This window comes from Salmo salar, chromosome 26 (assembly GCF_965601325.2).
Source record: "Salmo salar chromosome 26, fSalSal1, whole genome shotgun sequence".
Classification (NCBI taxonomy): domain Eukaryota; kingdom Metazoa; phylum Chordata; class Actinopteri; order Salmoniformes; family Salmonidae; genus Salmo; species Salmo salar.
Window position 1 is genome coordinate 39,017,249 of NC_138316.1, and position 10,252 is coordinate 39,027,500.

The 10,252-nt window shown below is 51.4% G+C and overlaps 1 protein-coding gene across 2 annotated transcripts in view; it reads right to left on the reverse strand.

Moving 5' to 3' along the window:
* LOC106572775 (UPF0606 protein KIAA1549L) overlaps window positions 1-10,252 on the reverse strand; it is a 194,419-nt gene that overhangs the window by 9,804 nt on the left and 174,363 nt on the right. For both annotated transcript variants that reach the window (XM_082969699.1, XM_082969700.1), the window contains one exon: window positions 7,696-7,828. In XM_082969699.1, coding sequence (XP_082825825.1) covers window positions 7,696-7,828 — 133 coding nt within the window. The remainder of the gene's footprint in view (window positions 1-7,695; window positions 7,829-10,252) is intronic.

Consider the following 10,252-nt stretch of genomic DNA (forward strand, 5'->3'; position numbering starts at 1 on the left):
AGTAGAGTGTCATTATCCCCCAGACCTATCAGAGTAGAGAGTCATTGTCTCCCAGACCTATCAGAGTAGAGTGTCATTATCCCCCAGACCTATCAGAGTAGAGTGTCATTGTCTCCCAGACCTATCAGAGTAGAGTGTCATTGTCTCCCAGACCTATCAGAGTAGAGTGTCATTGTCTCCCAGACCTATCAGAGTAGAGTGTCATTGTCTCCCAGACCTATCAGAGTAGAGTGTCATTGTCTCCCAGACCTATCAGAGTAGAGTGTCATTGTCTCCCAGACCTATCAGAGTAGAGTGTCATTATCCCCCAGACCTATCAGAGTAGAGTGTCATTGTCTCCCAGACCTATCAGAGTAGAGTGTCATTGTCTCCCAGACCTATCAGAGTAGAGAGTCATTGTCTCCCAGACCTATCAGAGTAGAGAGTCATTTTAGTGCTCTCTGAGGCTCAAACAAAAATCTCCATTCACTTTATTAGCACCCTGCAAACTGTTGATGCTGCCCCGGTTTAATTGGCATGAGGGAACCATGTTCTTTACACAGAAACACACCACAACCCCAAAGACACTCATGCCTAGTACTTTCTCTTTACAGCACTGAAGGACTATCCCACATTGCATTGCAAAACCCCCATTTCATGATTTACGAGCACAGTGCTACAACGGCAAATGAACAGTCTCCTGATAGCTGGGTGGAATGCCACTGACTCAACCAGAGATGGTCAGATGAGAAATGTTCAAGTGGCTTTAACGATTCAGGAAGCTATACTAGTGACTCATCCTGGCTGTGCGTTGTTGCTGACTAAGTTAGCCAGAGCTGCTTAATGGTACACTGTAGTACTGTAATATATCACATGAATAGGTGTTCAGTATTCCTCCAGTGGAACTGCTATCTCTCTGGTTGGTCTCTGCAGGGTAGAGTGCTACCGGGACAGTTTTGTACGGAGTGTGAGTTGTGTTTCTGTTTATCTCTCCTTGTCCCGCCCCCCGTAGATTAATTGTGGCGATAAACAATCTGGCAAATCACTGTAGAAGTAATTAAGCACTGCGGTAAACTACTGGAGGTCTGTGTGTGTTAGCCTACTGTTATATATCTCACTCACTCACTCACTCACTCACTCACTCACTCACTCACTCACTCACTCACTCACTCACTCACTCACTCACTCACTCACTCACTCACTCACTCACTCACTCACTCACTCACTCACTCACTCACTCACTCACTCACTCACTCACTCACTTACTCACTCACTCACTCACTCACTCACTCACTCACTCCCTTTTCTCACCCACGCTCTGTGCTCGCTCTGCTCTCTCTATGTCCACCCCTCCCTCCTTGCTTTCTCCCTCCAGCCTCTCTCTTCCTCCATCCCACTCTCTCTCAGGGTGATAAATGAGTTGGATCTGAGGGTGCCCTACTTCCTGTGCGATTGGAAGGGAGCAGCCACAGGAGACCTGGTGCAGCCGCCTCATAAATCAGTTCCCTCGCAACACGGACAGGCGGAGACGTGGATCCGCAGTGATATGGCCCGCAGAGCAAGCGTTCCCACTGTAATCAATAGAGCCAGTCCTTCTGCAAGGAGCTGACCGACCACGCTAGCACCCTATTTTTTTGCAGGCTGACACGGTTGTTACGGTTACTGCAGGGAGGCTATGTTTCACTCCCACGGGAGGTAGAGAAGAGGCAGAACAGTGGAGGGAGGAGGTGGAGGAAGACAGGGAGTAGAACAGTGGAGGGAGGAGGTGGAGGAAGACGGGGCAGAACAGTGGAGGGAGGAGGTGGAGGAAGACAGGGAGCAGAACAGTGGAGGGAGGAGGTGGAGGAAGACAGGGAGCAGAACAGTGGAGGGAGGAGGTGGAGGAAGACAGGAGCAGAACAGTGGAGGGAGGAGGTGGAGGAAGACGGGTCAGAACAGTGGAGGGAGGAGGTGGAGGAAGACGGGGCAGAACAGTGGAGGGAGGAGGTGGAGGAAGACAGGAGCAGAATAGTCGAGGGAGGAGGTGAAGGAAGACAGGAGCAGAACAGTGGAGGGAGGAGGTGGAGGAAGACAGGGAGCTGAACAGTGGAGGGAGGAGGTGGAGGAAGACAGGGAGCTGAACAGTGGAGGGAGGAGGTGGAGGAAGACAGGGGGCAGAACAGTGGAGGGAGGAGGTGGAGGAAGACGGGGCAGAACAGTGGAGGGAGGAGGTGGAGGAAGACAGGGGGCAGAACAGTGGAGGGAGGAGGTGGAGGAAGACAGGAGCAGAATAGTCGAGGGAGGAGGTGAAGGAAGACAGGAGCAGAACAGTGGAGGGAGGAGGTGGAGGAAGACAGGGAGCTGAACAGTGGAGGGAGGAGGTGGAGGAAGACAGGGAGCTGAACAGTGGAGGGAGGAGGTGGAGGAAGACAGGGGGCAGAACAGTGGAGGGAGGAGGTGGAGGAAGACGGGGCAGAACAGTGGAGGGAGGAGGTGGAGGAAGACAGGAGCAGGACAGTGGAGGGAGGAGGTGGAGGAAGACAGGGGGCAGAACAGTGGAGGGAGGAGGTGGAGGAAGACAGGGAGCAGAACAGTGGAGGGAGGAGGTGGAGGAAGACAGGAGCAGAACAGTGGAGGGAGGAGGTGGAGGAAGACAGGGGGCAGAACAGTGGAGGGAGGAGGTGGAGGAAGACGGGGCAGAACAGTGGAGGGAGGAGGTGGAGGAAGACAGGAGCAGAACAGTCGAGGGAGGAGGTGGAGGAAGACAGGGAGCACAACAGTGGAGGGAGGAGGTGGAGGAAGACGGGTCAGAACAGTGGAGGGAGGAGGTGGAGGAAGACAGGAGCAGAATAGTCGAGGGAGGAGGTGAAGGAAGACAGGAGCAGAACAGTGGAGGGAGGAGGTGGAGGAAGACAGGGAGCTGAACAGTGGAGGGAGGAGGTGGAGGAAGACAGGGAGCTGAACAGTGGAGGGAGGAGGTGGAGGAAGACAGGGGGCAGAACAGTGGAGGGAGGAGGTGGAGGAAGACGGGGCAGAACAGTGGAGGGAGGAGGTGGAGGAAGACAGGAGCAGAACAGTGGAGGGAGGAGGTGGAGGAAGACAGGGGGCAGAACAGTGGAGGGAGGAGGTGGAGGAAGACAGGGAGCTGAACAGTGGAGGGAGGAGGTGGAGGAAGACAGGGGGCAGAACAGTGGAGGGAGGAGGTGGAGGAAGACGGGGCAGAACAGTGGAGGGAGGAGGTGGAGGAAGACAGGAGCAGGACAGTGGAGGGAGGAGGTGGAGGAAGACAGGGGGCAGAACAGTGGAGGGAGGAGGTGGAGGAAGACAGGGAGCAGAACAGTGGAGGGAGGAGGTGGAGGAAGACAGGAGCAGAACAGTGGAGGGAGGAGGTGGAGGAAGACAGGGGGCAGAACAGTGGAGGGAGGAGGTGGAGGAAGACGGGGCAGAACAGTGGAGGGAGGAGGTGGAGGAAGACAGGAGCAGAACAGTCGAGGGAGGAGGTGGAGGAAGACAGGGAGCACAACAGTGGAGGGAGGAGGTGGAGGAAGACGGGTCAGAACAGTGGAGGGAGGAGGTGGAGGAAGACAGGAGCAGAACAGTGGAGGGAGGAGGTGGAGGAAGACAGGGGGCAGAACAGTGGAGGGAGGAGGTGGAGGAAGACAGGAGCAGAACAGTGGAGGGAGGAGGTGGAGGAAGACAGGAGCAGAACAGTCGAGGGAGGAGGTGGAGGAAGACAGGAGCAGAACAGTGGAGGGAGGAGGTGGAGGAAGACAGGAGCAGAACAGTCGAGGGAGGAGGTGGAGGAAGACAGGGAGCAGAACAGTGGAGGAGGAGGTGGAGGAAGACAGGGGGCAGAACAGTGGAGGGAGGAGGTGGAGGAAGACAGGGAGCAGAACAGTGGAGGGAGGAGGAGGAGGAAGACAGGGAGCAGAACAGTGGAGGGAGGAGGTGGAGGAAGACAGGAGCAGAACAGTGGAGGGAGGAGGTGGAGGAAGACAGGGGGCACAACAGTGGAGGGAGGAGGTGGAGGAAGACAGGGAGCAGAACAGTGGAGGAGGAGGTGGAGGAAGACAGGGAGCAGAACAGTGGAGGAGGAGGTGGAGGAAGACAGGGGGCAGAACAGTGGAGGGAGGAGGTGGAGGAAGACAGGGGGCAGAACAGTGGAGGGAGGAGGTGGAGGAAGACAGGAGCAGAACAGTGGAGGAGGACGTGGAGGAAGACAGGGAGCAGAACAGTGGAGGGAGGAGGTGGAGGAAAACAGGGGGCAGAACAGTGGAGGAGGAGGTGGGGGAAGACAGGGGGCAGAACAGTGGAGGGAGGAGGTGGAGGAAGACAGGGAGCAGAACAGTGGAGGGAGGAGGTGGAGGAAGACAGGGGGCAGAGCAGTGGAGGGAGGAGGTGGAGGAAAACAGGGGGCAGAACAGTGGAGGAGGAGGTGGAGGAAGACAGGGGGCAGAACAGTGGAGGGAGGAGGTGGAGGAAGACAGGGAGCAGAACAGTGGAGGGAGGAGGTGGAGGAAGACGGGGCAGAACAGTGGAGGGAGGAGGTGGAGGAAGACAGGGAGCAGAACAGTGGAGGGAGGAGATGGAGGAAGACAGGGAGCAGAACAGTGGAGCGAGGAGGTGGAGGAAGACAGGGAGCACAACAGTGGAGGGAGGAGGTGGAGGAAGACGGGGAGCAGAACAGTGGAGGGAGGAGGTGGAGGAAGACAGGGGGCAGAACAGTGGAGCGAGGAGGTGGAGGAAGACAGGAGCAGAACAGTGGAGGGAGGAGGTGGAGGAAGACAGGGGGCAGAACAGTGGAGGGAGGACGTGGAGGAAGACAGGAGCAGAACAGTGGAGGGAGGAGGTGGAGGAAGACAGGGGGCAGAACAGTGGAGGAAGACGGGGCAGAACAGTGGAGGGAGGAGGTGGAGGAAGACAGGGGGCAGAACAGTAGAGGGAGGAGGTGGAGGAAGACAGGGGGCAGAACAGTGGAGGGAGGAGGTGGAGGAAGATGGGTCAGAACAGTGGAGGGAGGAGGTGGAGGAAGACAGGGGGCAGAACAGTGGAGGGAGGAGGTGGAGGAAGATGGGTCAGAACAGTGGAGGGAGGAGGTGGAGGAAGACAGGAGCAGAACAGTCGAGGGAGGAGGTGGAGGAAGACAGGGGGCAGAACAGTGGAGGAGGAGGTGGAGGAAGACGGGGCAGAACAGTGGAGGAGGAGGTGGAGGAAGACGGGGCAGAACAGTGGAGGAGGAGGTGGAGGAAGACAGGGGGCAGAACAGTGGAGGAGGAGGTGGAGGAAGACGGGGCAGAACAGTGGAGGGAGGAGGTGGAGGAAGACAGGGCAGAACAGTGGAGGGAGGAGGTGGAGGAAGACAGGAGCAGAACAGTGGAGGGAGGAGGTGGAGGAAGACGGGGCAGAACAGTGGAGGGAGGAGGTGGAGGAAGACAGGGAGCAGAACAGTGGAGGGAGGAGGTGGAGGAAGACGGGGCAGAACAGTGGAGGGAGGAGGTGGAGGAAGACAGGGAGCAGAACAGTGGAGGGAGGAGGTGGAGGAAGACAGGGAGCAGAACAGTGGAGGGAGGAGGTGGAGGAAGACAGGAGCAGAACAGTCGAGGGAGGAGGTGGAGGAAGACAGGAGCAGAACAGTGAAGGAAGGAGGTGGAGGAAGACAGGGGGCAGAACTGTGGAGGACGACGTGGAGGAAGAGTATGAAGACCAGTTGCTAGGGAGGAAATGATGTTTCTCTATGTAGAGGATATTGACAATAGACTCAAAGAGTTGTTACTGTCTGTGGTAAATGTGATACATATTATATTAGCTGTAATATGTGGTTATTGTTAAAACCAATGTCTGAGATGATTAGATAAATTAAAGGAGAGAAAGACACTATGCTGTTCTGTTTGTAAAGTAGGAGCTTACTGTAAAACTCCCTCGTTCTCTTTGTTTGTAAATGAAAGGTTAAAGGTTGTAAGATATTAACAGTGTTGTGAGTGTCTTAGAGATAATTGTGGTGTTTGTTAAGTAGTGATCTGAAACATGACTTCAGGGAGCTGGTCTTTAGCCTCTTGATATTCTAACTGCATCTGTCTAGCATCATCTACGCAGCAACAGTATCACACCACAGGAGAGGAGAGGAGAGGAGAGGAGAGGAGAGGAGAGGAGAGGAGAGGAGAGGAGAGGAGAGGAGAGGAGAGGAGAGGAGAGGAGAGGAGAGGAGAGGAGAGGAGAGGAGAGGGCAACATGTCTGAAATGTATCATCAACCAAAACTATAAAGAACACCTTATGAATCTACCACTATCAACCATTAAGCAACTCCTTCACTGCAGTCTGGTATGGTTAACTTCAACCACACCTGTATGTGGGTAGTCCAGTTCCTATCTGAGACTTTGTAAGGTCATGACCCCTGGAGAGCTCTATTAGGGGTGCATTCAGGAATGCAATATGTTGTGATGTTGAATGGAACTCACCTCTACACCTTAAGACAACTGCCTTGAATGCAACAGTACCCTGCCAGAGGTACTACAAACAGACAGTTCACTACCCAGTGATGTGTCTGTTGTGAAACATGCACTAGTCTGAATCATTCCAAGTCAACACTTTTTGCAGCAAGCAGTGAATGTGTTTCTGATTATTTTGCCTCAGCACCATACAAAACATTTGGAGCGTGCAGGTATATATGTTTGTTTGTTTGCAACAGGAAGCTGTTGTCTCCAGTCACCTGGGGATGTTAGCTATTTTTGGATAGTAAATCAACTCTAAAATGAATGGTTTTAACGACTGCGGACATGTAAGCTACAGTGTACAGTGTCATGAAAAAGTATTTGCCCCCTTTTACATTTTCTCTATTTTTGCATATTTTTGATGCCAAATGTTGTCAGATCTTCAGCAAAAAACGAATGTTAGATAAAGGGAATCTGAGTTTACAAACAACAAAAAAAACATACTTGCATGCAGGACTGCTTTTTCTCAGCGACATTTGTGGGTTTACAAGCATGAACTGCTCGTTTCAAGTCAAAGAGAAAATTAGAAAGGGGGCAGTACTTTTTCACGACGCTGTATCTGCCACAGTCCTGGGTTCAAATACTATTTGAAATAATTTCAAATACTTTAGCTGGCCCAATGGAATCAATAACATTGTTGCAAGCCCACCCATCTGCCACCTCAAACCTCGCCCATCTGCCACCTCAAACCTCGCCCATCTGCCACTCCAAACCCTGCCCATCTGCCACTCCAAACCCCGCCCATCTGCCACCTCAAACCTCGCCCATCTGCCACTCCAAACCCTGCCCATCTGCCACTCCAAACCCCGCCCATCTGCCACTCCAAACCCCGCCCATCTGCCACTCCAAACCCATCATGCTAGAGCAAATGCTCAAAGTAACAGAAATATTTTAAATAGTGTTTGAACTCCAGTCTGCTTCTGAGACACAGAACACCTGATTAAACCCATCCAGTTCAGATAGGGCCAGTGGGTCGGGACCAGGGTCAGGACAAGGGTCAGGGCCAGTGGGTCGGGACCAGGGTCAGGACCAGTGGGTCGGGACCAGGGTCGGGACCAGGGTCAGGACCAGTGGGTCGGGACCAGGGTCAGGACCAGTAGGTCGGGACCAGGGTCAGGACCAGTAGGTCGGGACCAGGGTCAGGACCAGTAGGTCGGGACCAGGGTCAGGACCAGTGGGTCGGGACCAGGGTCAGGACCAGTGGGTCGGGACCAGGGTCAGGACCAGGGTAAGGGGAGTGGGACTCACGTCGTAGCCGCTGTTCCTGATGCCTCTCCTGGGTCTCTCCCTCATAACCAGCAGGTCCATCTCTGTTCCTCCGGTACTCGGGCTGTTCAGGCTCTGCCTGCTCCGATAGGTCCGCTGCCTCACCTGAGAGTGTCTGCCAATCACAGAGTGTTACAGAGCTCGAATCAATCAGCCAATAAGAAGAGGAATGTGTTGCTCAAACGAGTGCAACAAACCGCCTTAGACAATACAGTTAACTAGGAGAAACTCCTGGTTTCATTATCATCGTCGTGGTCATCGTCTTCTTCGTCATCAACCTCATCATCATCAGCAGCAACAATGTCACCATGAATCAACATTCTATTATGTTCTATAGGCCTTTCCACCTACACTACCGTTCAACAGTCTGGGGTCACTTAGAAATGTCCTTGTTTTTTTAAAGAAAAGCACATTTTTTTGTCTATTAAAATAACATAAAATTGATCAGAAATACAGTGTAGACATTGTTAATGTAGTAAATGACTATTATAGCTGAGAACGGCAAATTTTTAATGGAATATCTACATAGGCGTACAGAAGCCCATTATCAGCAACCATCACTCCTGTGTTCCAATGGCACATTGTGTTAGCTGATCCAAGTTTATCATTTTAAAAGGCTAATTCATCATTAGAAAACCCTTTTGCAATTATGTTAGCACAGCTGAAAACTGTTGTTCTGATTAAAGAAGCAATAAAACTGGCCTTCTTTAGACTTGTTGAGTATCTGGGGCATCAGCATTTGTGGGTTCGATTACAGGCTCAAAATGGCCAGAAACAAAGAACTTTCTTCTGAAACTCGTCAGTCTATTTTTGTTCTGAGAAATGAAGGCTATTCCATGCAAGAAATTGCCAAGAAACGGAAGATCTCGTACAACGCTGCGTACTACTCCCTTCACAGAACAGCGCAAACTGGCTCTAACCAGAATAGAAAGAGGAGTGGGAGGCCCCGGTTCACAACTGAGCAAGAGGACATGTACATTAGAGTGTCTAGTTTGAGAAACAGACGCCTCACACGTCCTCAACTGGCAGCTTCATTAAATAGCACCCGCAAAACACCAGTCTCAACGTCAACAGTGAAGAGGCGACTCCGGGATGCTGGCCTTCTAGGCAGAGTTGCAAAGAAAAAGCCATATCTCAGACTGGCCAATAAAAATAAAAGATTAAGATGGGCAAAATAACACAGACACTGGACAGAAGAAGATTGGAAAAAAGTGTTATGGACAGACGACTAAGTTTGAGGTGTTCGGATCACAAAGAAGAACATTCGTGAGACACAGAAAAAATTCAAATATGCTGGAGGCAATGTGATGGTCTGGGGGTGCTTTGGTGGTGGTAAAGTGGGAGATTTGTACAGGGTAAAAGGGATCTTGAAGAAGGAATGCTATCACTCCATTTTGCAACGCCATGCCATACCCTGTGGACAGGGCTTCAATTTCCTCCTACAACTGGACAATGACCCAAAGCACAGCTCCAAACTATACAAGAACTATTTAGGGAAGAAGCAGTCAGCTGGTATTCTGTCTATAATGGAGTGGCCAGCACAGTCACAGATCTCAACCCTATTGAGCTGTTCTGGGAGCAGCTTGACCGTATGGTAGGTAAGAAGTGCCCATTAAGCCAATCCAACTTGTCGGTGGTGCTTCAGGAAGCATGGGGTGAGATCTCTTCAGATTACCTCAACAAATTGACAACTAGAATGCCAAAGGTCTGCAAGGCTGTAATTGCTGCAAATGGAGGATTCTTTGACAAAAGCAAAGTTTGAAGGACGCTATGATTTTTTATTGAAATAATAATTGTGTCCTTCAAACTTTGCTTTGTTGACAAGGTTATAAATTTGTTGACAAGGTTATAAATTGTCTTGACTATATTTCCTATTAATTTTGAAACTAATTTCATGTACTGTAGGTTTTCATGGAAAACAAGGACATTTCTAAGTGACCCCAAACTGTTGAATGGTAGTGTAAGTCTGAACATAATATCTCCTGAACATAATATCTCCTGAACATAATATCTCCTCTGCCAGATTGATTTGACATAATCCTGTGTTTTTCAATTACATATTCCTGCCAGCCAATGCTGAAACTCCTAAAACGCCATCATAATGAGGACGTCTTAGAGAGGAGGTAATATGTATGACACAGCATAATGCAATATTGATACATATTTTCCATTCTGTTGAACAAGATGTTTATCAGTGAACATGCTCTGGGAGTGTTATCTCATCACTCATCACAGTCCTATCAGCAGGCTGAGCATGACTGTAGAGTCTGTCAAACATGTGTCTATGGGAAACATCTCAAGCTCACTTCACCAGAACCAAAGATGATAGAGACAGGAGAGAGGAGACAGGAGGCAGGAGAGAGGAGACAAGATACAGGAGAGAGGAGACAGGATACAGGAGAGAGGAGACAGAAGACAGAAGAGAGGAGAAAGGAGACAAGAGAGAGGACACAGGAGAGAGGAGACAGGAGACAGGAGGAGGAGAGAGGAGACAGGACACAGGAGAGAGGAGACAGGAGGAGGAGGGCAACAAGCAGTG